The sequence below is a fragment of the Nycticebus coucang genome, chromosome 4, assembly GCF_027406575.1.
Source record: "Nycticebus coucang isolate mNycCou1 chromosome 4, mNycCou1.pri, whole genome shotgun sequence".
NCBI classification, from domain to species: Eukaryota; Metazoa; Chordata; class Mammalia; order Primates; family Lorisidae; genus Nycticebus; species Nycticebus coucang.
The window spans coordinates 84,743,188-84,770,679 of NC_069783.1; the positions used below are offsets into that span (position 1 = coordinate 84,743,188).

At 39.8% G+C, this 27,492-nt stretch overlaps 2 protein-coding genes and 1 non-coding gene across 9 annotated transcripts in view; 2 read left to right on the forward strand and 1 right to left on the reverse strand.

Annotated features, from left to right (window-relative positions):
- PTCD3 (pentatricopeptide repeat domain 3) overlaps positions 1-2,978 on the forward strand; it is a 35,616-nt gene extending 32,638 nt beyond the window's left edge. The window contains exons 23-25 of the mRNA XM_053587763.1: positions 1,240-1,281; positions 1,677-1,835; positions 2,200-2,978. Of these exons, the coding sequence (XP_053443738.1) occupies positions 1,240-1,281; positions 1,677-1,835; positions 2,200-2,278 (280 nt within the window). The 3' untranslated portion in view covers positions 2,279-2,978. The remainder of the gene's footprint in view (positions 1-1,239; positions 1,282-1,676; positions 1,836-2,199) is intronic.
- LOC128585267 (small nucleolar RNA SNORD94) lies at positions 537-673 on the forward strand. The gene has a single exon (XR_008379987.1). It is a non-coding gene; the product is annotated as a small nucleolar RNA SNORD94 (small nucleolar RNA).
- A 6,206-nt stretch (positions 2,979-9,184) lies between the features above and the next one.
- Positions 9,185-27,492, reverse strand: part of IMMT (inner membrane mitochondrial protein) — a 43,074-nt gene continuing 24,766 nt past the window's right edge. For 4 of the 7 annotated variants that reach the window (XM_053586919.1, XM_053586917.1, XM_053586921.1 and 1 more), the window contains 7 exons: positions 26,016-26,119; positions 24,365-24,500; positions 23,676-23,805; positions 15,815-16,038; positions 12,472-12,603; positions 11,413-11,542; positions 9,185-10,128 (listed from right to left, as the gene is read on the reverse strand). In XM_053586919.1, coding sequence (XP_053442894.1) covers positions 9,515-10,128; positions 11,413-11,542; positions 12,472-12,603; positions 15,815-16,038; positions 23,676-23,805; positions 24,365-24,500; positions 26,016-26,119 — 1,470 coding nt within the window. In that variant the 3' untranslated portion in view covers positions 9,185-9,514. Of the gene's footprint in view, positions 10,129-11,412; positions 11,543-12,471; positions 12,604-15,814; positions 16,039-23,667; positions 23,806-24,364; positions 24,501-25,991; positions 26,120-27,492 lie in introns of those variants that run through there. The other 3 variants (XM_053586923.1, XM_053586922.1, XM_053586924.1) reach the window with 3 other exon arrangements.

The window sequence follows — 27,492 nt, forward strand, 5'->3', positions numbered from 1 at the left end:
TTTCCTACTTCACCCCTCAGCTTAAAAGGTGAGCTCTATCTATACTTAGGCTTTAGAATCCACCATTTAAGTGCATTTACTAAACATGGCCTTGACTAGAACCCAAATTTAGGTTGTGCCCTTGTCTTCTGCTTGTGTTTTTATCAGCACTTTCTTCACATACTAATTTTTGTGTTTGTGAATGGAGACCTTATACATATTCATTTTTCCAGAAGTCAACAAAAAGATTTCTTCGTAGGGGTAGTCACAGTTAAGTGGTTCTGCTGTACTCTGTTGTGTATGTGTGGACTGAGTTGGGAGTACTTGTGCACAGCACCTTGTATAAGAAAGTAACTTGATTTAAACATCTGATTGCCAGTCCAAAATGTGCCTGTTAACTATCTCTAGAAAGAGATGAAGGCTTATTGCCTCTACTTGTCTTATAGGTGTGGCTTACACACATGACTGTTAGCAACTGTGCTGCTGCTGGTGACAGAAACAATTGACGTTTGCATTTGTTTGTTAGTTCAGGCAACTTGGCACACATTTCCTATGATCAGGCTGTGATGATTGGCGCAGGGGTACGGACCTCAGCTGAATCATGGGAGCTGAATGTATGTGTTTCTCCTTTGTCCTGCACGTGGCAGGTTGATGGGGAGCGCTTACATGAGACTGTTGCCTCAATCTGAGCCTGCTTGTCCTAATGTAGTTTTAAGACAGACTGAATCCAATGTATGTTGTGAGAGAGGGAAACAGACTCTGTCCATGCCACTTTTTCACCTGTGCTTGCATAGGGTAAGGGCAGAGGTGACCCTGTGCAAAAGGACAAATGTAGGTCGAGTACCCCTTAATCTGAAATGTTTGGGACCGGTGTGTTTTGGGTTTGGGGAGTATTTGCATTATACTTACTGGTTCAGCATCAGTAGCCCAAAAATCTGGGTTTGTGAAATTTTGAGCATGTTTGTGTTCAAGAAGTTTTGAATTTTAAAACATTCCAGATTTTCAGATTAGGGATACTCAACCCGTCAGTACCAGCAGTTCTCAGCATTGGCAGCAAATCAGACCTACCTGTGATACATGGAGTTTGAGGGCAGGGATTTTAAGGACCTGAGGCGATGCTGATGTATAGACAGGTGGGAGCCAGTGGGGCCCACAGATGTGTGTCCTCAGGAGCTTACAAAGGGGCAGAATAGGTACAGTTATCTGTTTTTTAAGATGTTATTTGTATTCATAATCCTTTTCCTATCTCATCTTTAACAGGAAAATGTTGGGGCTTTTCAGGAAGCATAATAAGATCCCTAGGTAAGTTTCAATTAACCGGCTGAGCCTGGAAGTAGCCACTGATTTTGACTCACTGTGGGTGATTGCCGTTTTCTCACCTGCTTCAGCTATGGCATTTGGTCACTCTTCTGTTAGACAGGCAAACTGTCAATCTCCCCTACAACCCAGGGCATCCTGAGGCAAGCACTGTTTTTTCTATGCTCAAGTAGCAGCACATAAGAGGTATGTTAAATTACATTGAATGAATATTCATTATCTCTTTGGCCCTTTAAAGTTAGACTTCATATAACTTTGCTTCCAAAACTGTTACTGACGATTTTATTACTGAACTTATATTGGATCTTGCCTATAAATCTTTGACTGAAGGAGTTTAGGGGTTAGTTGGAGAATGTTCACATTTTGCCCTTCTTTTACAGAAATGAGTTGCTGAATGAGTTCATGGACAGTGCAAAAGTGTCCAATAGCCCTGCCCAGGCCATTGAAGTGGTAAAACTGGCGAGTGCTTTCAGCTTACCTATTTGCGAGAGCCTTTTCCAGAGAGTAATGACTGACTTTGCCATCAGCCAGGAACAAAAGTAAGTGGGTCTTGTGTCTTTACCATAAGGGAAAATTTATAAAATGGAGCAGACCATTTGTCCATCTTCCCATTTCATGATTCCAGATTTTTTGGGCTACAGATTCTGAACTGATAACCTCCCTGTATTTCCTAACAGAAAGTCAGAATGTAATAATTTACTAATTATCTCATTTGTCATACAAGTCAGGGAAGCCTATCATTTTGGCTATTAGAGCCTTTTCCTTTGCTCTTAATATAGTTCAGTGCAGCTGCAAGGTCCCTTTTTCTAATTTCAAAATGGATAGATTAGAGGTGAGTGTCATATACCAAAAACCCCAGCTTCCAACTGATTTGCATTGTAATTTGGTTTCCTACCTTTGCAGGGAAGCCCTAGAAAACCTAACTGCATGGACCAGTGACAGTGATAGTGACAGCAGCAGTGACATCAATGAAGGCAAATGAAAGTGGGATATTCAGTAGTAATGATGACATCACCGTAGCTGCTGGACTCACACTTGAAAACAGATACTAATATTTAACAATGTTTCAAAGAAATAGAGGATGCAGATTTGGTGAATTTTGGTACTGTGAAACAGTGGACAGATGCTACGTTATAATTTGCTACTAGCCAAACCACCTATTAACTGTAGCATTCGAGGCTTATCATGTAAGCTGCAGCTCTTGTGGTCAGGATAAGATCTGTATATCTGAAGTGTTGGTAGGCTGACCTCACAGTACTCTCTCCCTGCTACTGGACTAAAGCTTTTGTTGGCGTGATGTGTTGCTAAGATGTTGATCCTTTCTTCTTAAGAGACAGTGTCTAATTACATCACAAGTACTGTTGGGTCAGTAGTATCCCAATTTTGGGAATATTTATATGTGAAAAATTATACATCTTATAACTGATTAAACAGGATAATGGCAGTTGAGGCTGCACAAGTGATTAATGTAGATACATGCCTGTGCATTTCTATTACTTTAACATAGGCTTTGACATGGTCTTCCAACTGTTCGGAACATCTAAGAATTTTTATTGCTTCCCCTCTTTTGTCTATATGCTGGCAACTTTAGTGATCAGAATAAGGGCTATGGAGGACAAAACCATGTGGAATGTCTGGACATCGTTGTATATTGCTGGTAATAAAGTTGTCAAGAACCTCTACTTCTAGCATTTCTCATATCACTGTGACTTTTAAGTGGTACTTAAAGAACTTTGGAGATCTGCAGGATTTAACCCTCAAAGGCTTCCACTACACACTATTCTACACGTACTTGGCTCCCAGATTTACTGAGGCACCTGAACGGTTTCATCTTTACCCTGCATGAGTTGACATTTATTAAATGCTGTAGTTAACTGACACTTGTTAGTGTGTGTTCCTATCTCCATTTACCATTGTCATACATTCTTAGGAACCTAAGTATTTGGTACATGTGTTCTCCTAGGCATGTAATGGAGAGACCAAAAAAATTAAAGCCAGTGTAGTAACTAGGTTCTTCAGCATCCCTGTGTATTGTTCCATACCAAAGCAAATTCATGCTGGTGGCTTACATCTAGAATCCCCACACTCTGGGAGGATGAACTGGGAGGATTGCTTGAACTCCTAGAGTTCAAGACCACCCTGAAAAAGAATGAGACCCTGTTTCTACAAAAAATAGAAAAATTAGCCAGGCATTATGGTGTGCACCTGTGTCCCAGCTACCCAGGAGGCTGAGGCAGGAGAATGGTTTGAGCCCAAGGGGTTTGAGGTTGCAGTGAGCTATGATCACACCACCGCATTCTAGCTAAAGCAATAGAGGGAGACTGTCTCAGAAAGAAAAAAAAAAAGTAAATTCACAGGACAGATTGTAGATCAGTCATTAGCCTTTAATCTTGGTTTATAGCTTCCAAAGACAACTTGGCTACATGCAATGTTAACTGCCCTCCTTCCTATTCCTCTGGTTCATGAGCATCTGCAGATGCCTGACTCTGTTGGCCTATAATCTTTAGGGATTTTAGATGAATAGTATGCATCTTCCTATCTAAGCCCTAACTCTGACTCTGCAGCTACAATTGATAGAGGAAGAGTTTGTTGGCATGTGAATTTGTAGTAGACTTTTTTTTAATCTTTTTGTTTTGGAGACAGAATCTCACTTTATAGCCCTCAGTAGAGTCCGTGGTATCATAGCTCAACAGTAACTGCAAACTCTTAGGCTCAAGCGAGTCTCTTACCTTAGCCTCCCAAGTATCTGGGACTATAGGCACCCACCATAATACCCAGCTATTTTTAGAGACAGGGTCTCGCTCTGGCTCAGGCTGGTCTCCACCCTGTGAGCTCTGGCAGTCCACCTGCTTCAGCCTCCCAAGTGCTGGGATTACAGGTGTGAGCCACCATGCCTGGCCCTTTTATTTCAGCATTTTAAACCATGTGAGGAGGAAAGTACAAGTAATAACCCAAATCTTATTAGAACCAGAATCAGGTGTTGAAAGCCTTGGTGCATTACAAGGGAATATGCTGCTTTAATGATGTCAGAGCTGACAGGCACTGGCATTAACAGTACATTAAGCAGCTGGGCACATGTGTTCAGTGGTTGGAGCACTGGCCCTGTGCACCAGGAATGGTAGGTTCAAACCTGGCCTGGGCCTGCTCAACAAAAAAAAAACCAACAACAGTACATTAAGCAACATATATTAAAATTTTAAAAGGACCCTTTTGTAAAGTGGGACTTAAGAATAGTAAAATTATTTCTGAGTAACATTTTTAAAAACAGGAGAAAATGGAGTATCAGAAGAGCAAGAACTGTGGAGTGGGAAGGTGAAACAGAGGCATCTTAATATTAAATGGAATAAATTCAGTGTTGCCAACAGCATCCTTTCTGATTCACCTGAGCAAGTTTCAACTTGCTTGGCTTATTGATGTTGCTGGGAGAGCTTTATTTGTTTCTATCCCCCAGATTTTGTTTGATTTTTGTGCATCTCAAAACTTTTATAATGACACACTTAACTATCAAAGTCTTAAAACAAAAGGCTTAATAGCCGGGCGTTATGGTGGGTGCCTGTAGTCCCAGCTACTCCAGAGGCTGAGGCAAGGGAATCACCTAAGCCCAGGAGTTGGAGGTTACCGTGACCTGTGAAGGCACAGCACTCAACCGAGGGTGATAAAGTGAGACTGTCTCAAAAAAAAAAAGGCTTGACAGCACTGAAGGATTCCAAATATCTTCATAATCAAACTCAAATCTGGCACTTAGGTGCTTCTTAATAAATGCTTAATTTTTTTTTGAGACAGAGCCTCAAGCTGTCGCCCTAGGAAGAGTGCTGTGGCATCACAGCTCCAGTAACCTCCAGCTCCTGGAGTTAAGTGATTCTCTTGTGTCAGCCTCCCAAGTAGCTGGGACTACAGGTGTATGCCACAATGCCCAGCTAATTTTTTTTTTTTTTGCAGTTTTTGGCCGGGGCTGGGTTTGAACCTACCACCTCCAGCATATGGGGCCAGCACCCTACGCCTTTGAGCCACAGGCACCGACCCCCAGCTATTTTTTTTGTTTGTTTTAGTTGTCATTGTTTGGCAGGCCTGGGCTAGATTCAAACCCGCTAGCTCTGGTGTATGTGGCTGGCGCTGAGCCGCTTAATGAATTTTAATGAATACAATCATTGCTTCAAAGGCTTTGTTGATTTTGAAACCTTAGCTGCTGTATCAAACACTAGGCTTAGAGGAAAAGAGATTGTACTGTCATTAGTTTCATACTCATATTCTATGAAATAAGGTAGTGTGGGCTGGGCTCAGAGGCACGCCTATAATCCTAGCATTCTGGGAGGCCAAGCCAGGTGGATTGTCTGAGCTTAGGAGTTCAAGACCAGCCTGAGCAAGAGTGAGACCTCGTCTCTGAAAATAGTTGGATGTTGGGCGGTGCCTGTGGCTCAAAGGAGTAAGGCCCCATATGCTGGAGGTGGCAGGTTCAAACCCAGCCAAAAAAACAAACAAAAATATAATTGGGTGTTATGGCACGCGCCTAGAGTCCCAACTGCTTGGGAGGCTGAGGCAAGTGGATCTCTTGAACCTAAGACTTTAATATTACTATGAGCCATGACTCCATGGCACTGTACCAAGGGTGACAAAGTGAGAGTCTATCTCCAAAAACTAGAGTAGTATGTTTGCCTTTCCAACTGCAGGGTTTGAAATCAGTATTTGTACATAGTAATAAGAATTTAATGAACTAGAACATCAAAGCACATCACATGTAATAATGTGATTTTTGTGATATATTTTCATATTGCAACACAGATATGTGTACGTGGATATATCATGTGTAAGTGTACATGATGTAAACTTTTTTTTTTTAGACAGAGTCTCACTATGTTGCCCTCTGCTGATCATAGTCAAAATAGGGTATGCTATAAGACTTAGTCCCTGGGAACATTAGATGGGCAGGGCAGTTTTTATAAAATGATTTGGCTTTGACCTTGAAGGTAGCCTGGCATTTTACCAGAAGAATATTTGGTAAGGAGATGGGATAATCAAAAGAGGTACAGAAAGCCTAGGCAGTAAATACATCTTCAGCCTTCAGGAAGTAGCTTATTTAAGTGCTGCCCAACTGAAACTGCCTAGTTGGGGATTTTCTGGCGGATCCAGGAGTGCTGGGTGTCATATGCCCAAGAACATTTTTCAGAGCTGAGCAAGATTTAAGACTCCTGAAAACTAAGAATGTCCAAGAGGACTGAAGGTCATGACAGAACTTACTCCTAGAACAGCCTAAGCTCTGGCACCGGCACCAGTGGAGTCTGCCCTCACAACATTGGCCCCTTTGCTGGCTTCTGCCTCATAGCCCCTCCAGAAGCCCTTCAAGGAAACAAGCTAGTGAATCCCTGTCACCTCTGCACATGGTAAGAGAGTGGCTAAGCGGCCCTCTTCTCTGTCCCCATCCTTTGCTTTCTCATGCTCCCAACCAACCTCAGGACCCCTAAACGCTAACAAAGGGGGAAGAAACCAGGAAAGCACAGGCATGTAATTTAGGGGAAAGGTAAGCGCTGGACTTGATAAAGATAATTTTCCTGACATTTAAGCCTTTTTATTTCCCTTCTGTATTAAACATCTATTCTTCTGCACCGAGTCAAACAAGTTACATTAAAACTGGTGGCACAACTCACTTGGGACTTGGAGACTGCTTTTATCCAGAACCTGTTGAGAGAGCAGATTATTATTAAATTATTAATAATACAAAATATATGAGTTGTGTGCCTTAAAAAAAGACTTTAAAATTACATTTTAGTTATTATGAAACTTTAAACAATGAAAGCAATGATCAGCTTTAATGTTAAATCGCCAGCATGAATTTTAAAATGTTGAACACTGCCTGACATCAATCAGGAAGAAGGCAGTAAGGTAATCCAATTTAAGGCCAAAACAGATTGAAAGCAAGATGATGATGATGTGGCTTTCTGTGCCTTTATATATGATGTGATCTTTATGGAAAGTGGCAATGGATATGACAGTGAAAATATGCTGAAGTGAAGCTGACCTGCCCTAACAGCTCAGGGCTTTACCTTCCCCCAAACTTGGTCCCTTGGATTTTATCTCCTGGAAGTATTGCTGAGAGCTCAAGGTTTGGAGTCCTTTTTATTTGAATGTTTACTGAATGACATCTCAGAATGAGTTTTGATGGGATAAGGGAGGAAAATAAAAGGCCTGGCTGTTCAAAATCACCCTGGGTCCTACTAAGCAATGGGAGCTGAGGGGGCATCTGTTAAAAGAATGACTAAAATTTGAAAGCCCATGATCTTCATTACTTTTGATTCACAGACCTAAAATAAACCACTCAATAGTGTTGTTTTCTTGTGAGCTCATATCTGAAAGAACTTCTGAAGGATGTTATTTCAGGGCTCCCAGAAAAATTTAGATTTCTTTATAATCTGTAATGTTTTACAGATTGAGTAAAATAGATATTACAAGCACTTCTAATATGAAACAGATACATTTAGCTTAATCAAGTTAATGTATTTTTGCAATGTTATACCATCCCAAGGGGAAGAAAGACTGAATTTAGAACAGCTTCATTATCTTCTAGTACAAATTCCTAGCCCTCAGGTAGGTACCCAAAGTGCCTGTACCTTCAGAAATTAAGGGCATTACATAAAGCTTGTGTTGTATTAAAAAAAACTAGATATATTTGGTTGAATTAAGAATCCACTTAAGAGGGAACATAGGGGATATTAACAACATCAACCTAGGCCATCTATGGACCAGTGTATCCCCAAATCAAAGGATAAGGTCAATACCATGCAGATTGTTGGATATAACTATGTAAATTCAGGTAATGGCATACATTTGCAGATACATAAAATAGAGCCTGATCCCCTTCATGATTTGCATATGTGTTGCACAAAAAAATAATCCCTGAATATAAACCCCAAACTAATTTTTAAAAAATTGTATTTTTATATAGAGGTAGTGGTCTTCATGAAATAAAAAAAGGTAGTAATTTGTTATTATTTATCCAGTATGGCAATTATCCTCATGTTCAGAGGGTGAACTGAGAAAGTTCTCTAGGTTTTATGACAATGTAGATCAAATACACTATAAAATTAATAACCCCTTCATTAAGATTCCAAGCTCCCAACCCCCACTTTGAAGAGGTTCATAGTCCCAGGTACTACAAGGAAGCAAGGTCCACTACCAATGGTTTAGAACTGTGTAAGCAGTAGCCCATTTGAAGACTACCGAATTCATTTTGTAGTAGAGATGAACATTTTCTTTGCAGTTTTTGGCCGGGGCTGGGTTTGAACCTGCCACCTCCAGCATATGGGGCTGGTGCCCTACCCCTTTGAGCCACAGGTGCCGCCCAAGATGAACACTTTTTTTTAATTACCAGACTACTACATCCCTAATACAAATCCATTGGCATTTTCGCTTGTGCATTACTTTTGAGTTTGACCAGCAGGAATCAATTCACCAAAACCTTTTTTTTTTTGGAGATAGTCTTAAGCTATTGCCCTGGGTAGAAATGCTGTGGCGTCACAGCTCACAGCAACCTCCAACTCTTGGGCTTAACTGATTCTCTTGCCTCAGCCTCCCAAGTATCTGGGACTACAGGCGCCTGTCACAATGCTTGGCTATTTTTTTGTTGTAGTTGTCATTGTTTGGCAGGCCTGGGCTGGATTCAAACCTGCCAGCTCCGGTGTATGTGGCTGGTGCCCTAGCCGCTGAGTTCAGGCACCAAGCCAACTCACCAAAATCTTCAAAGCCAAGAAGCTGGCCTTGGACTTGTGGTGACACAATTCAGTCTGAAAATTCCATGTGGCCTTAAGTTTCTACTTCCACTGCTGCTGCTTCTCAAAGAAATTTTCTGCACACACAACTAGAAATGGTACTTTTTGGAAAGGGATAAGGTACTCAGTTTTCATCTTGTTGCTTTATTCAGTTTGCTCCAAGGGCATAATCAATAGTATTAGGGATCACAAACATTATTTTGATTGGCCTCACAAGCCTGATCAGTAAAACCTGAAAAACAGAAAATGTTACACAAGTTGCAAAGGAAACACTCCTGGAGTTCACTGACATGATAGCAAGTGGAAAGAATATAAATGCAACAGGTGTTAACATTTAGAACAGTACTTGTAACCTGCTCATTTCTAGACAATTCTGGGACCCTTGTTGCAAACCCTTCATATACCACTGCTGATTTCCTTTGACATGAAACATGACTTTATAAAACTCTTCCTAGACCTTACTCTTGCTGTACTTGGGTGGTTCCTATTCCTACAGCGCTGGCATATGCTGTCAGGATTTCCACTATCTGTTTAGTTTCTAGGGTCATTCGGGCTTCCTTCAGCCAGTCCTGTGCCACTCGTCTGGACTCCCCTCTCAGCTGATTGACAAACTTTGCTGCCAGCTCCAGATCACCATGCTCAATACAATAGGATGCGTATGACAATAATTTAAATGTGTTTATATCCTCAGGGGAGAGCTCCGGTGGTGGCTTCAGTTGCTGAGGTGGGAACAGAAGCAGGGACTGCAAATATGAGAGGAAGTATTGGTATAGGCTATTTCTGGTTTCATCAATCATTGCAACCCTTCGGGCCAGTTTTTGGACCACATAGAAACGGGCTCTAAGGGTTTCTTCACTGTATACCCCACGGGTCAGGGACTCCGGAGGGATAGCTGCAGTTAAAGCTTGCGTAAATTCATTATCAGAACAGTTGACTTTGATGGCCTCGACTGCACTACCCAGTGGAATGGTAGGTGTATCTGGAGATGAGGTCTTCATGCTGTACTTTAATGCCTCCACCGAAAGCCAGAGTTGGTGGGCTTTTCTGGCTTCCTCTTCAGCAACTGCATGACCTACAAAGAACAGAAGGCAAAGAAAAACATTTTTGTCTGTACCTGACTATATGCATCTACAGAACCAGTAAATATTCAACAAGCTAAACCCACACATGTGGATGATGCATATGTCCGAGAGGGCCTCCTACAACACCCTCCCATTCCCACTTATAGTTAGTGTATTGTTTCCTAGCTGCCCTCTCCATATGAGGCAATAGGCATGACACAATTTTTTTTTTTTTTTTTTTTTGTAGAGACAGTTTCACTTTATTGCCCTTGGTAGAGGGCCGTGGTGTCACACAGCTCATAACAACCTCCAACTCCTGGGTGTAGACGATTCTCTTTCCTTAGCTTCCCAAGTATCTGGGACTACAGGCACCTGCCCCAACGCCCAGCTATTCTTTTGTTGCAGTTTGGCTGGGGCCAGGTTTGAACCAGCCACCCTCGGTATATGGGGCCAGCGCCCTACTCAGCCACAGGCACCGCCCTGGCATGGCACAATTTGATGAGGACTTGTTTATACTAAAGTCATGGAGAAAACTGGGAGGATGTATATGCACAATCACAACTTAAGTCTCTCTCCCCTTTTCCTGTGACTCTTAGGACAATGTGAGGTCAAATAGTACATAGAAGCCATTCACATCTTCATTTATTAGTTGAGAAAGAAAATGTTATTTACATTAGGCTAAGACTTAAACTAGAGCCATGAGAAATTTCCTACAAAGAAATGGGAGACTTCAAAGGATGATCTTGAAATTCCATGAGTATTAAGTTTATTTTTATCATTATATAACAAAAAAGGATTCCATTATGTCCCAAAGAAACCCATTATATCAACACCCTCATTGTCAAGACATTTCTTTTTCAATGTGGCCCATGGAGGCCTCAGTGTAACTATTTTCCATTTAATGGGTGGGTTCAGCTATGTCACTAGCTCTGAGTAACAGTCTAGTGCCTTTGGAGGACTAGCACAGGGCCATCCCGACCATTCCCTCCATGCAGGGCTCACAGACATAGTCAAAGTGTGCTGTTGGGTAAACTGCCTTGTAAACAGTGATCTCATGTTTGTCATGTAAGGTATAATTCCAGGTTACTTAGATTTAAATTTTTAAAAAATTTCCTCTCACAACTCTATGTTTTAAACTTAACTGAATAGGGGACCAGTTTCTGAAAGAATTCAGCAGAGTGACTTTACTACCTTTATGTCCTGACATTGATAAGGTACCCCATTATCCTTGTACAATTATCCTAGAAAGGTATACTGAATAAAATTATCTACACGATAACATAGATTATGCTCACTCTGAACAGCCTGTTCAATTCCTCTCAGTCTGGCATAGGCAGTGTTTATATCCAGAGTAAAGTTGTCAACTTGCTCTTGACTGAGACGACGAAACTGTAATTCTTGTTCAGAGAGTTTCTCAGCTAAGTCCTGAAATAAAACATAAATATTGTACAGAAAAGAATGATGTGACCTCAATGCATGTCACTTACTGAACAGTAACCTTCCAGCAAATGCTACCTTCTGAAGCAAGAAAAGGCCACTGAAATCTCAAAATAGTTGTCATGAAACTCCTAAATTACGTGTAAAGTTTTGAAAATTTTCTGACTTGTATTTGATGTATAATTCTCTACAAATTTACTGATGAAACCTAATATTAGAGGAAGTAGACCAGGAGAAGATAGCAGGCTATCCAAGTTACAATTTGCCAACTTAAGACAGTAAATTAATTATCACAAATTTTTAAAAGATAATTATGTTCTATATATCTTCTACTTAATAGCTTATACATTCATTTTTCTCAGAAAAGTATCCATCAAATAGCATTTCATGTAACTTTTCATGTTGGCATGAATTTCAATTATTTGGAAGTTCTCCTGATACCTCATTCCCATTTTGTAAGACAAAATAATAGGTTAATATTATTATAAATGGTTTCCTGAGTAGAAACTATGTATGACTAAAAGTATTCTGATGATTTGCTGTGATTTCAATTCTTAACTCTCTGGAAGTTGCCTCAGTTTTAAAATCTAAGCACTACCATTCATCTACAGTAGTCTGTGGAGATAAAGCAGGAGATACATGTGTCAAGTATTACTGTCTGCATTTCTGAAATCCCTTTATCAACCGTCTTTAAAACTCTGAAGACTCCACAGGACTAGAATATATACAAGAAACTTACACCCTTATGTAAAAAGAAGAGTAGTTTTGCATATATACAAACGCCCCATTCCACATTAGAAATCTTTCCCCATTCTTCAATATCCTGAGAATACATTAAAAGGAAAAGGAGAGCCTGTTAATAGTGTAAGGGTGGAGAAAAGCTGAAGGGGAGTTGATGCTTTACAACAGGTCCTCACCTGCTCAAATTCATACTTCAGTTCCTGTTCTTGTACCCTAAGGACATCTCGTAAGTGATCAGTATGGGCAGCTGCCTGCCGGCGAAGCTGGGTTCTCATTTCATTCTCCATGGCATCTCTGACTTCCTCTACCTGTGATAAAAAAACATAACAGTGATTAGTTCTCAAGTCTCCACTTACTACTCTAGGAAAGCTAAAGACTGATATCAACAATAGCAACTTCCATGTTCTGAACTCCTACAATGTGCCAGGTATGTGTACCCATCCTTTACTTCTGTGAATCAGAAAGCTGAACAATGGAAGGCAGCTCAAACAAGGTGACACAGCTGTTGCAAAAATCAGATTTCAAATAAGAGTCTCTCTGGTTCCCAAACTTGTGGTTTTCTCACATCATCAGGCTGCCTCCTACATAGAATATACACAGTCATTTCCTGAATCACGCATTCCTCTGAGAAGCAGCTAAATCCAGAATAGGGAGAAAAATAATCACATAGAGTTGGGATCAAATGTAGCTTCATCTCTGTGACTTGGGGAAATTATCTTCTCAAGTCTCTATATTCTCATCTGTGGATAATAATGCCTACTTTGAGGAATTGTTAAAAAAAAAATTATCTGGCAGTTACTGGATATAATTTTCCTAAACAAAAGAAAATGGCTCATTTTTAACATGAATTTAAACTCAACATGGGCCAACCAAATCAGTGCAAAAATATATCTTGCCTAACAATTAGCTGGATCACAACAAATTACTGAACAATGATTATCTGAAATTCAGAACTTATTTTTTTCTCAGAAACAATATAATGAATCAATTAATTCAGTCAGTGTATAATTTATAAAGTGTCAGCTCCATGTCAAGCAGTGCCTACTAAATGGATGCAACAGTGCTCATGGCAGAAAAACAAGAAACTTAACACCCTTATGTAAAAAAGAGTAGTCTGCATATATACAAAAGCCTTGCTCAACGGAGGAAGGTGACAGTAAACAAAAAGGACACCTCGGATTGTGATACTTTTTTCTAAGTATGAATTTAAGCAGGTGAGGACCTATTATAAAACATCAACTCCTCTTCAACCTCCTCACATTTTAAATAAATAGGGCAGGCTGGGTACAATGGATCATGCCTGTTATATCCTAGAGCTCTGGTAGACCAAGGCAGGGGGATTGCTTTAGCTCAGAAGACCAGCCTGAACAAAAGCAAGATCCTGTCTCTACCAAAAATAGAAAAATTATCCAGGTGTTGTGTGGTGAGTGCCAGTAGCCCTGGGTACTCAGGAGGCTGAGGCAGGAAGATAGCTCAAACCTAGGAGTTTGAGGTTGCAGTTAGCGATGATCATGCCACTGTACTTTAGCTGGGGCAACAGGCGAGACTGTCTTTAAAAAAAAAAAAAAAAAAAAGGAGGAGGAGCCAGGAATGGTGGCTCACGCCTACAGCACTCTGGGTGGCCAAGGTGGGTGGACTGCTTGAGCTCAAGAGCAGTCTGAGTAAGAGTGAGAGTGTAAAAATAGAAAAAAACAAGCCAGACATTGTGATGGGGACCTGTAGTCCCAGCTACTCAGGAGACTGAGGCAAGAAAATCACTTGAGCCCTAGAGTTTGAGGTTGTTGTGAGCTATGACACCACAGCACTCTACCGGGGGCAACAGAGTAAGACTCTATTTTCAAAAAAGAAAAAAGTACTATGACAGAGAGTAATACAGACACTCTACTTTAGATTGAAGGGATACGAAAGGCCCTGCTGATAAAATTACGTTTAAGCTGAAGGTTGAAAAAGGGAAGACAGAGGAAGAACAAAGGTCCCAGGACAAAAGAGGCAGTCAATGCACACATACAAAAATACCAACCAGAGTGCTCAGCAGTGAAATGAAGGGGAGCCTGGCTCACACCGGGGCAAGATTAAGAGGCCTTTTTGGTATTGGTTAAAAATTTGGGTTTTATATTAAGTGGGTGACGTCAGTGGAGGATTTCTACAGTGTAGTGTCTGATTAGACTGTGTTTTATAAGGACCACTTGGCTATGTATATAGACATATAGAAGAGTATGAAAAAAAGAGAAATATGTTGAGATGATAGGCTGGATTAAAGTGATGGTAATGGAGAAAGAGAAAAGTGGACAGATTTGGAATTTGCAGAACTTGTAGGATCTGTTGAGGTTGATGGAGGACAACCAAGTGGGATTTTGGCTTGGATAGCTAAGTAGATGATAGTTTATTTAGAAAAAAATAAGTTGAGGGCTTGGGACACAGGTTGGAGAGAATCAGAAGTTTGTTTTGAAGGCCGGTTGCAGAGGCTCATGCCTATAATCCTAGCACTCTGAGAAGCTGAGGCAGGTGGATTCCTTAAGCTCAAGAGTTCCAGACTAGCCTGAGCAAGAGTGAGACCTTGTTCTCTAAAAATAGCCGGGGGTTGTGACAGGTGCCTGTATTCCCAGCTACTTGGGAGGCTGAGGCAAGAGGACAGCTCGAGCCCAAGACTTTGAGGTCACTGTGAGCTGTGATGCCAAATGACACGCTACCAAGAGTGACAAAGTGAAACTCTATCACACACACACACACCCTCCCCAAAAAGAAAAAAGTTAGAAATTTGTTTAGAACACACCAGGAATAAAATGACTACTGAAAATTCGATTGGAGATATCAAGTAGATAGAAACTGGAAGCCAAGGCAAAAGTCAGAGCTGGAGATACAACTTTATCAGATATAGATGGTATTTAAACTTCAATACCACAGGACTAGATAAGAATATTCAGAGACAGCTTAGGTGGAGAAAAGGTCTGAGAACCAATGCCAGGCATGACAGAATTTGAGAGGCTGAGCAGAGAGAGAGGCTAATGTGGGTGAAAGCCAGAAGAGTGTAGTGTCTGGTAGCCTAGGCAGAAAAGCTTCAACCAGAGAAGTGGTGAGAAAACACAAAAGGTGGAATGAGGAGTCAGGTTGCCAAATCAGCTGATGGACACATGTTTAATACATGATGTGCCCAGAGAGAGGGCTAAAGAAGCCATTTCATCCATTTTTAATCACCCACTGGCAGAGAAAAACATATTCAGACTCCAACAAGGATTCTTTCAGCACTGCTTTAGGGGACAGAGGCTCCACTAGATAATCCGGGATACCAGTACCTTCTTACTTTCTTACACTTGTGCACCTGCTCAATGTAAAGGAACTATGCTGGATCAGTCCTTCATTAGAAGTTCTGACTGGAGAGCCTTAAGCTCTGTTCTAAAGATGGGTTGGTGTGACTCAAATGCAGTACTTTAAAGTCAGTGACTGGCAATATGATCTCTAGAAGTAGACAATGAAATTAGATTCACTTTTACATTAGGCAACAATTTTCATTTCTCCTACCTTTTTGTCCTGTTCAGCCTGTACTTCGCTTCTGTGATGTTCTAATGCTTTTGCCACTGCAGAGTCAAAAGCCCGCTTTTCTTCCAGCTTTTGTTTTTCCAAGGCTAAGGTGATATGTTGTTTCTCTGTGGCCTTCTGTTCTGCTAGCTCTTTGTTTAGCTGATCAATGCGACGATGTGCATGAGCAATCAGGGAGTTCAGATCGTCGGTAGAAAGCTTGTCAGCTAAACAGAAAACCCATACTAAAAGTTAATGGCTTCACCAAAATAATACATCACTACAAAGTAATTTACTTCAAGTGATAATGTAACAGCTGTTAAAAAAACAAAAAGCAAAAAGTAGCTAACATGAAGAGATTTCAATTCTCCAATCAGAAATTAATGTTTAACGTCTAACAACAAAGGTATTTTCAATGCCAAGCAATGTAATTTAGTCGGCCTTCAGGTAACCAGCTCTTTTTCAGGAATCCCCTTCTAAACTGAACCAATTATAAACTGGCTATAACTTTGACTTTAAAGACAAAGTTTACATATACAACCACTTCTATACATATAAATTTTTATTTATTTATTTTTGAAGACAGAAAGTCACCCTGGGATTGAGTACTGGGGCATCATAGCTCATAACAACCTCAAAGTCTTAGGTTCAAGAGATCGTCTTTCCTGAGCCTACCCCCAAGTAGCTGGGACTACAAGTATCCACCATAATGCCCAACTATTTTTAGAGATGGGGACTCAAGATTTCTTAGGCTGGTCTCGAACTCCTGAGCTCAAGCAATCCACCTGGCTTGGCCTCCTAGAGTATTAGGATTACAGGTGTGAGCCACCTTGCCCAGTTTCTGTTTTTTGATGCCTAACTGATTAGTCATAACAAACATTCAATTGAAGATTCTTTTCTGCTTAAACTCAAAAGCAAGGCCCGGCATGGTGGCTCATCTGGGAGGCCGAAGTGGGTGGATTCCTAAGCTCATGGATTTGAGACCAGTCTGAGCCAAAGTAAGACCTCATCTCTAAAAATAGCTGGGTGTTGTGGCAGGCACCTATAGTCCCAGCTACTTGGGAGGCTGAGGCAAGAGAATCGCTTGAGCCCAAGAGTTTGAGGTTGCTGTGAGCTATGATGCCACAGCACTCTACTAAGGGTGACAAAGTGAGACTATGTAAATAAATAATTAAAACTCAAAAGCAAATACAAATTCCCTTGCACTTTTCCTTAATGAGTTTTTGTTCCTTTTCTTAAACACTTATTATTATCTAAGACAGTGATCTATAATCAGAGTTTTGCAAAACACTCATGCCCAAAGATTCCCATGTATTTTTTTTTTTTAAATCTCACACTCCAAAAGTATTCTAAGCATATACTATAGGTTGAGTATTATGGCTCTTGTCTCTCTCACCTTTTCTCCTCCATGAGGAGAAAACTATTGGAAGTGCTCTAAACTTTCTCTTTGTTAAAAAAAAAAAAAAAAAAAGAATTATGGCTCTAACAGCAAAATACAGAATATTAAAAATTCTATGATAATTACTCAATTTCTCAATAAAAGAATTGAAAAGCAAAAAACAAAGAGGAGTAAGAAATTTACTGTCATGTGGAACACCTATGGATAAATGATTCAAATTAAACAATTGTTAAAAACTCATTCTATGAAATGATAGGGGACATTTCAACACTGAATGGACATTAACAAATTGTTAAGTTTCGGGTGTGATAATGGCATAGTGAATATGTTTTTAAAACATACTGAAAGTATTTGCAAATAAAAAGAATATGATATTTGGGATCTGCTTCTATATAAGTTGAAGAAGGATGGAAATATACGAGATAAAAGTGGCTGATAACTGTTGAAGTTGGATGATTGGTTCACAGAAGTTCATTATAGTTTTCTTCCTTTTTTTTTTTTTTTTTTTGAGACAAAGTCTCACTTTGTTGCCCTCAAGTAGAGGCTATGCAGTCATAGCTCCCAGCAACCTCAAACGTTTGGGCTTAAGCGATCCTTTTGCCTCACCTTCCCAAGTAGCTGGGACTACAGAGTCCCACCCCCCATACCTGGCTAGTTTTCTATTTTCTTAGTAAAGACTGGGTCTCGAGCTCGCTCAGTCTAGTCTCGAGCTCTTAAGCTCAAGCAATTCCCCCCGCCTTGGCCTCCCAGGATTACAGGAATGAGTCACCACACCTGGCCTTCTTTTTTCCCCTCCAAAACAGAGTCTCACTTTGTCACCCATGCTGGATTACAGTAGCACAATCATAGCTCACTTGCAACCTTGGACTCCTCAGGTAATCTTCCTGAGCCTCCCAAGTAGTTGGGACTACAAGCATGTGTCACATACAGAGCTCGTTTTTAGTAGATACACTGTTTTGTTATGTTGTCCAGGCTGACCTTGAACTCTTGGCCTCAGGCAATCCTCTTGCCTTGGCCTCCCCAAATGCTAGGATTACAGACATTAGCCACCACATCCAGCCTTTCCTACTTTTTAAATGTTAGAAATTCTCCAAAGTCTAAAAAGAAAATCCATATTTTACACACTCCTCACATCTACATGATTCCAATAAATTGATGAAACATGTTTGTTCATGAGAGCACATAGATGCCAAAAGCATCAAATTCAGATTTATCACATGGGATATAATTCTATTTTATATTATGTACATGGCTTAGCATAAGAATCATAGGCATGACAAAAAGACTTTGGTCTATTAAGAATCAAGACAAAAGCCTTTAAACGTAAAATATACATACTCACCTAGGTCAGAAACACCTGCAAAGGAAACAGAACAACAGTTTGAAAGAAATAATGCACTACTTCAGTTACTGATCATTAAATAGAACCATCCAAAAGAAAACAAGAAGGAACCAGAAAGACATACCAAGAAAAATATATTTTAATATTGGAAAGCAAAATAATAGAGGTTATTTTCCCTCATTTTTTTTTTTTTTTTTTTGCAGTTTTTGGCCGGGGCTGGGTTTGAACCGCCACCTCCGGCATATTGGGCCAGCACCCTACTCCTTTAAGCCACAGGCACCACCCTATTTCCCCAAATTTAAAGGGAGTATAAAACAACATAAATCAAGGTAAATTCTAATATTTTAGAAAATAAAAGAATCATTGATATTAAAAGTAGTTTTGGTTTTAAGAGACTTATCTCTATTTCGACAAAGCAATCAACTTAGGTCTCTCACACTATAATTTTCTTTCATCCCCTCTCATCTACATTAGTTCATAAAGTATTTTGCTAAGTTACTGACTTATTTTGCTAAGTCTGACTGACTGCTCTCATAGGCCTGTCCTAACATTTTAAATTCTTAATAAATTAATCTTTTTATTTGGAAATTTAAAAATAATGAACTCAAATTTATATTTAACCTGTGCTAATTAAACTAAGACTACCTGATTGGAGGGTAAGAAAGAAAAATATATAACATTCTGAATAGTCTGAATGATGCTCCCCACCAAGACCACAAGTACCAAAGTGTGAACATTTGATGAGAGGAGCAGCATAGCCTACTGCTTCTCACTATGAACTTCTTCCTACATATAGTCTGCCCTGAGCTTTTTAATGATCCTTGGATTCAACAAGTTCAAAGTCAGGTATTTTTCACCCAAAAGGGTTGTTTTTTTTTTTTTTGTAGAGACAAGAGTCTCACTTTATGGCCCTCGCTAGAGTGCCGTGGCCTCACACAGCTCACAGCAACCTCCAACTCCTGGGCTTAAGCGATTCTCTTGCCTCAGCCTCCCGAGTAGCTGGGACTACAGGCGCCCGCCACAATGCCCAGCTATTTTTTGGTTGCAGTTTTGGCCGGGGCCGGGCCCGAACCCACCACCCTCGGCATATGGGGCCGGCGCCTTACCGACTGAGCCACAGGCGCCGCCCCCAAAAGGGTTCTAAAAGTTAACCATTTAACCTGGAGTCCAACCAAAGAAAGAGGTATCAGTACCAGTGTTATAGGGTAGGCTGGCAAAGTTGGACAAAGTAAGAGATGCTATGTCAGTCTCAACATGGCTCATAACTATGGCTATATATGCGCTGTAGTCTGTAAGTAATTGAGGAAACATGCAGTGAGGATGCTGACAATCCATACATTTTACCTCATCCTCCAACCCTGGCAACTTCCTTCCCCCACAAGTATCTACTCTGAATGTAGGCTTTATTCTGTGAAGAGGGACTTAAGTGAAATTAAAAAACGATAAATTTGGAGGTTATCACTCCTGTGCACTTTTTTATATTTGACACACATGTATCCTTAAACAATATATGATTTTGTTTTACACATTCTTAAACTTCACGTAAATGATATCCTATCCTGTGTGTTCTTCTATAACTTTCTGGTTTTTCTTTTGGGGGGGCTTGGTGTTTTTTAAATTTCCTAAGGGTATATACAATTAGGTTACATTATTTGCATTTGTCAGATAGAGTCCAAGTTGTGGTTGAGCACTTCAACCAGGAGGTGTGTCAAATACCCCTACACTGTGCCTGTTAGATGAGAGCTTATCACACCCTCTCCCTCCATGCTCCTCTCTCCTCCCCCCTCATTGAATTTGTGGGGTTTTTTGTTTGTTTTTCTTAACATTTATGTGAGAGTTGTAGTTCCAGTTCATTCATTTGCACTGCCATATAAAAGAGACATTTAGCTGTTTCCAATTTTTCTGCTCTGACAAACAATGCTGCAGTCCACATTTTTACATGAATTTCCTTGAGTGCCTGTGAGTCTTCTAGAGCACATACCTGGGAGTTGGCTCAGGGAATATATACATCTTCAACTTCATGAGGTATTGTAAGTTAGGATTCAACAAACAACTTGCTAAATGACTGCTTCCTAGCATATTTCCTATTCTTCATTTTCAGTGCTCCTGGAAAACACACTAGGTGGCCCACATCACCTCACCCTCAGATTACTCCAGTAGTGTTTAACCAGCTTCTATGCCCTTAGGCCCTCCCCTCCCTATACCTTCAATCTTACAAAAATGAATTTTCCTCATTACTATCACATTACTCCTCTTCTCAAAAAGCCAAAAGAGAGTTCATGCTGCTGATATAAATCAATCAGGCAGAGAACAGTTTAGCTAGTGGGTAAGAATCTTGACTCTATCCCAATTCGGAGCAAATTACTTCTATCTCAGTTTTCTTTTCTTTTTTTTTTATCTCAGTTTCCTTAACTATAAAATGAGGATAAGAACAAAACTTACCTCATAAAGCTGCTGTGAACATTAAATAAGTTAATATTATGTGAAGCACTTAGAACACAGTGCCAGGCACAAACTAATGCTCAATAACATTAGCTGCTATTTGTTTGGGACTTTGCTCAACTACAGAGAATACAAAAAGAAGACTAGACATAAGGAACACTGCCCTACATCTATAGCCTAGGGAAATAATAACAAAAGAGCAAAATGACTCAAAACACAAACTGGTACTAACAATTTAGTAAGTTTTAAGTGCATTCTGATTTCAAAGGTAAAGATAATTACCAGGGGCTGGAGTAACGCTGTAATAATTACTATCTCCAGAAGTACACAAGAAATCAGTAATGTTAGTTGACCCCAGAGAGGAAAATCATATGGCTGTGGGTAAGGGTAGAAGAAAACTTCACCAAATGCTACCTGCACCTTTCAAATTTTATATCCTATAAATGTATACTCTATTTAAAAAAATTAATAAAAATGTAAATGAGGGTTGCTCAAAAATATAACTCAGAGATTGCATTACCTAGGACTTCTACTTCTTAAGCCTGGTACTACTGACATTCTGGGTAAGATAATCCCAGAATGTTGTGAGAGGCCACGCTGTGTACTATAGGAATAGCTGGGACTATCTCCGGACTCTACCCACCACGTAACACTCTTCAGTTGTGGCAAACAAAAATGTCTCTAAGTATTGCCAAATGTCCTCTGGGGTGGGCAAAAATGCCCTGGGTTGAGAATTACTGCTTTAACATTTTCATGTTTTACAAACAGGTACTTTAGACAAAAGAATAGGAAAAAAAGTTAACTTCATAGCCAGGCGTTGTGGCGAGCACCTGTAGTCCCAGCTACTTGAGAGGCTGAGGCAAGAGAATCGCCTAAGCCCAAGAGCTGGAGGTTGCTGTGAGCTGTGATGCCACAGCACTCTACCGAGGGCAACAAAATGAGACTCTGTCTCTAAAAAAAGAAAAAGTTAACAACTTCAGAGCTGGCTTGGAAAAATTAGTAGGATTTAGCCTACTGGGAAGATCAAAGAGAGAATGCAAATCTTCCCTGCTCTTTCAATCTTCTTTCATTTTATTTTGGCCAACTTAAATTCCTTACTATCTACCAAATGTCTTGTTTATGCCAAGGAGCTTAAATCTAATGGAAAGAGAAAACACACACAGATACAAACCAATGAATAAGACCTTCAAGAAGATAAAATAAATGGTAGAGTACCGTGGAGGAGGATGGTCAAGGAAGGTCTCTCAGTGGTTACATCTGATTCAGTTGTAATCTAAATTCTGATGCAGAAAATGATCCCTGCTCAAAGATGTAAACTGTCCACAATGCCCTCTTTGCTAGCTAGTAGATATTCAGTTTAAACAACAATGTGTGAACAGGATTCACTGTTCCTAGACTGAACTTTGTACGTTTCTCCACTTTATCCTCTCGCTCACAAATCCTACATTTTTCTTAGGTAACAGTCTGATACCTCCTTTTTGAATTAATTATAATTAAAAAACTAAATGTTTGGGCAGTGCCTATGGCTCAGTGAGTAGGGTGCCGGCCCCATATACCAAGGGTGGTGGGTTTGAACCCAGCCCTGGCTAAACTGCAACAACAACAACAAAAGAAATAGCCAGGAGCCTGTAGTCGCAGCTACTGGGGAGGCTAAGGCAAGAGACTTGCCTAAGCACAAGAGCTGGAAGTTGCCATGAGCTATGACGCTACAGCACTCTACCGAGGGCAACAAAATGAGACTCTGTCTCTAATTAAAAAAAAAACAAAAACTAAACCTCTGAGTTATTTTTAAATAGCCTTGACTCCACTTCCTGCCTTTAAATCTCCCTAGTTCACCATTATACAGATAAAATTCCTGCCTGGTCTTTATTACCTTAGTTCCTTAGACCAACCATGGTTCTATGATGCAACCCTGACACCTTCAGCCAAGAAACCTATAACATGAGAAGTTTGGTTTCTAACAGATGCTAGCATTGAAATAGTATTTCAATTTTGCTGAGACTCACAATTTCTGAGATTCTTAGTATTTTCACAGCACTTCAGAGAAATGTTAACTACTTCCTGTAGTTACACTGTATAAAAGTTAGTCAAAGTTCCTTGAGGTCTGAGCCTTTATAAATGGATAGCCAGAAGGCTGATTTCCTTCTCACTGCAGGATCCCTAGGTGAATTCTCAATAGCCTTGTGTTGTCACAGAGCAATTATAAGGTGTGCCTTAAATAATTCATTGCAAATACTTTTAAAGTATCAAGCATTTTAAGTAATTTTATGTATATCATACATATGTGTATATGTGTGTGTTGTGTGTGTGTATATATATATATATATATATATATAAAATATGTAAAAGATATTTTAATAGAATCAAGGTTGTAATGCCACTCTCACTCAGATTCCAAACTGGGATTTTTCGAGTAACAGAAATCAGAATGGAATCATGTAACATGAAATTAAACAATGACTTGAACCTGTGTTCACCATTGCTAAAACTATGGGAGTATGGTCACAGGTGCGTCATCTGTCGTGACTATTGAAAGGAAATGCTGAAACAATGAATGTACCATACACCAAAAGAGGATAAGATGCCGTATCTCTTATTCGGACTAGATGAACAGAGTTGAAGCAAGTTTAGTTGATCAGTTTTTAAAAAAAAAAAAAGTACCATTACTTCAGTTTACTTACTCATTCCCTTCCATCCAGGAAGGACTTCTGGAGTAATACTGTCCAGTTCTCGTTTAAAGTCATCCCGGGCTTGGACCACCAGCTCATGATACTGTGATACGACCTTAGCCTCAGACTGAGCTGCCTGGACCTGAGCAAATATAAAATGTGTATCATAAGAGTGAACAGAAAGTACCATAACTATTCTAAGAAATACTAGTCCTATTATTTATATATGTTTTTAAATAATAATATCCTATTATTTATGAACTATTCTAAGAAGTAATAGTCCTTTATTTATGTACGTTTTGTTGGGAATGTGTAAAAAATATACACATAGAAACCCGAAGCTCAGGAAAAGGAACATAAGCCTTGTCTTTGTTTCCTTCTAATTCCTAATCAAATTCTAGGAATAGGGCCTTTTCCATCCTACTGTATGCCTTTCCGTCTCTCTCTGGGTCATGGGAAATTACCCACACAGATCATACAGCTACAGCCAGAAGACTGGCTACAAAATGAAAATTTTCATAAGTGACAATAACAAGACACAAAATGTTACCTATTATAAAAAACATCATCAATACTGAATGACTACTTGGTATTTGAGGCTAGTTTTTAAAAATAATAAAAACGAATTTTCTTTGTGGGGCAAAGGAGAGAGAGATGGCAGGAAATGTTTTATTTTCCTGTAAAAGACGTAGGAAACACACCTTTTTGACCACATTATCCAGATCAACTATCATGTTGTGAAGTTTCCCCTCTGCAGCAGTTATATGAGGTTTGGCCCCAGCAACCTCTTTTTTCTTTGCATTTTCAATCACACTTTTCATCTTCTCTAACTCTTCACTGGAAACCAACAAAATGCATCAGGGATTAGTATAATTCTGTGACAACTTTATTAAAGAGTTTTGAGTCTGTACAATAAACAGTTGTAAAGCAAATGAATGAAACATAACTTGAAAAAAAAAATTACCAATGCTTCACCAACAACTGAAAACACCTTGGCCAGAATCTAGATTTAGTAGGTGAATCAAAGAAGTAGCATGCTGTCTGAGAAGATCCAGACTTCAGAACTTAACAGACCTGAATTCAACTTCCAGATCAGCTTCTCATGTTCTACAAGCTCTTGTGTAAGGATTAGAAATAATTCATGAGAAGTACCTGACACAGTACCTGATACATCTTAAGCACTCAAAAATAGCAGCTCTTGCAAGGATTAGGCTGACTCCCCTCCAGTGACAGAAGGGGAGATAAAGGCACAGGAGAAGGTCAAGGACCTTACTGAATAAATAAATCAGTCCTGGGGACTCCACAATTCAGAATGTTTTATACAGTAGACAAACTGTGGCCTACCTAACCACAAAACACAGAACTCAGAGAACCCTGACACATAATTTAGTGATGTGAGCATAATGTCTTTTTTTTTTTTTGAAATAGAATCTCACTTTCAATCAAAAATTGTTGCTCTCGGTAGAGTGCCATGGTGTCACAGCTAACAACAACCTCCAACTCTTGGACTTAAGTGATTCCCTTGCCTCAGCCTCCCAAGTAGCTGGGACTACAGGTCCCTCCCACAACACAGGCTATTTTCTTAGAGACGAGGTCTTGCTCTGGGGCTCAGGCTGGTCTTGAACTACTGAGCTCAGGCAATCTACCTGCCTCAGCCTCCCAGAGTGCTGGGATTATAGGCCACCATGCCCAGCCAATAACTATGTCTTAAATCTCCTAAAACACATGCTAGTTTCATTAGAAGACCTCTCTTTTTCCATCAATAATAAATATTTTAAGAAACTCAGCAAAAGTTTAAATGACACATAACTATTCCATGCTGTTGATGAGAATCTTTAGTCAAATATAGGTTTCTATTAACAGAGGTTGATCTATATTTGGGTTAATCCTAGTTTTAGTCAAATTCCAGGAATCGAGGTCAAAATGGCATAAAACTTGACCTACTGTTACGCTCATGCTTACTACTTTTGGTAATTAAAGCAAACAGATTATGACATACTTTCTAAATTCTGATAAAACTGCCCAAACCATCTCAGCAGAATCTTGAAATTATAACAGAATCTCAGTAAATCTATAGAGATATATCAACTAAGCAATATCCAAAGTAAAGCTGATTTTAATGTAAGATCCTTATGTAAGTTTCTGCCAAATTTACTTTTGCTCAATCACATTTTCTTCCCTCTTTTTATACTTTTGTGTTCCTGATGACAATTCACATAAAGTTCAAGGAGAGAAAGGAAGGAAGCGTTTCTCTGCCTCCTCTTTCTTCTACACAAACAGTACAAAGAAAACCCAACCCCAAGAAAACCACCAGTAGGCCCTAATTACTTGTTAAAGTCCATGAGTAATTACTTGGCTTTGAGAAGTGCATCAGCAGCTTCATCTACTGCCTTCCTGCGTTCCTTCAATGCACCCTCCACTGTGCGCCACTGAGCAGACTTCTTCTCAGCTGCCATCTAAACAAAAAAGAAGGATATTGTTCCATTTGGGTTTGAACCTAATTCCCTAATATCATGCAACTTCCAGCCTGCCTATACTGATGTAACGGGGATTTTAAATATCCTGTGTGGGTTCCACTTCGCTGAGCTCTGATATTTAAATATTTTTCTTACACCTTAAATAATATGGAATTTTCTTTTAAGTTGTCAAAGTCTGTAGTTTCCAGCTATTAACATCTAAAGTCTAATTCAACTCCTTTGTGATGTACCAGTATGAAAACATGTAGACTGAAAACATGTAGAATATGCGTAAAGTTTTTAAAAACTGCACAGTTATGGTGGTGGCAAAGTAACCTTAGTGATCATGCGTACTTCTAATCCTTGAAATTTACCATTTCTGTATTTACTTTTATTTTACTCTTTATTTATTTTTTTTTTTTTTATTTTTTTTTTTTTGTGGTTTTTTGGCCGGGGCTGGGTTTGAACCCGCCACCTCCGGCATATGGGACTGGCGCCCTACTCCTTGAGCCACAGGCGCCGCCCTTATTTTACTCTTTAAATGACTAGGTGTCAAGATACGTTTTTATGTACTAAATAACTGAACATTATTTATTATTTTTAGTTTTTTAAAGACAAGGTCTTGGCTCTGTTGTTGCTCAGGCTGGAATATAGTAGCATGACTGTTGTTCACTATAACCTCAAACTCCTTGGCACAGGCAATCCTCCTGCCTCAGCCTCCCAAGTAGCTCGGCCCATGGGCATGCACCAGCATGTCTAGCTAATTTTTCTGTATTCTGTAGAGATAGGGTCTTACTACTGCCCATGTTGGTCTCAAATTCCTGGTTTCAAGCGATCCTCCTGCTTTAGCCTCCCAAAGTCCTGGGATTATAGGTGTGAGCCAGAGTGCCCAGACTGAATGTAATTAGAAAGGGAAACTGCTGAGTCCTAGTATTACATTTTGAAATCAATGTTATCACTTTATTCTTGGAAATATTCAATATAAATTAAATAATCAGCATAAACATTTAAAATAGCTTCTGTTTAGGGAAATGTGAGATCACTCTGTATTATTTCTTATAACCTACATGTCAATCTAAATGTATATCAAAATAAAAAATTTATCTAAAGAAATGGTAGGCAATTTTAGGGCGGCGCCTGTGGCTCAGTCAGTAAGGCACTGGCCCCATATACCGAGGGTGGTGGGTTCAAACCCGGCCCCGGCTGAACTGCAACCAAAAAATAGCCGGGCGTTGTGGCAGGCGCCTGTAGTCCCAGCTACTCAGGAGGCTGAGGCAAGAGAATCGCTTAAGCCCAGGAGTTGGAGGTTGCTGTGAGCTGTGTGAGGCCACGACACTCTACTGAGGGCCATAAAGTGAGACTCTTGTCTCCAC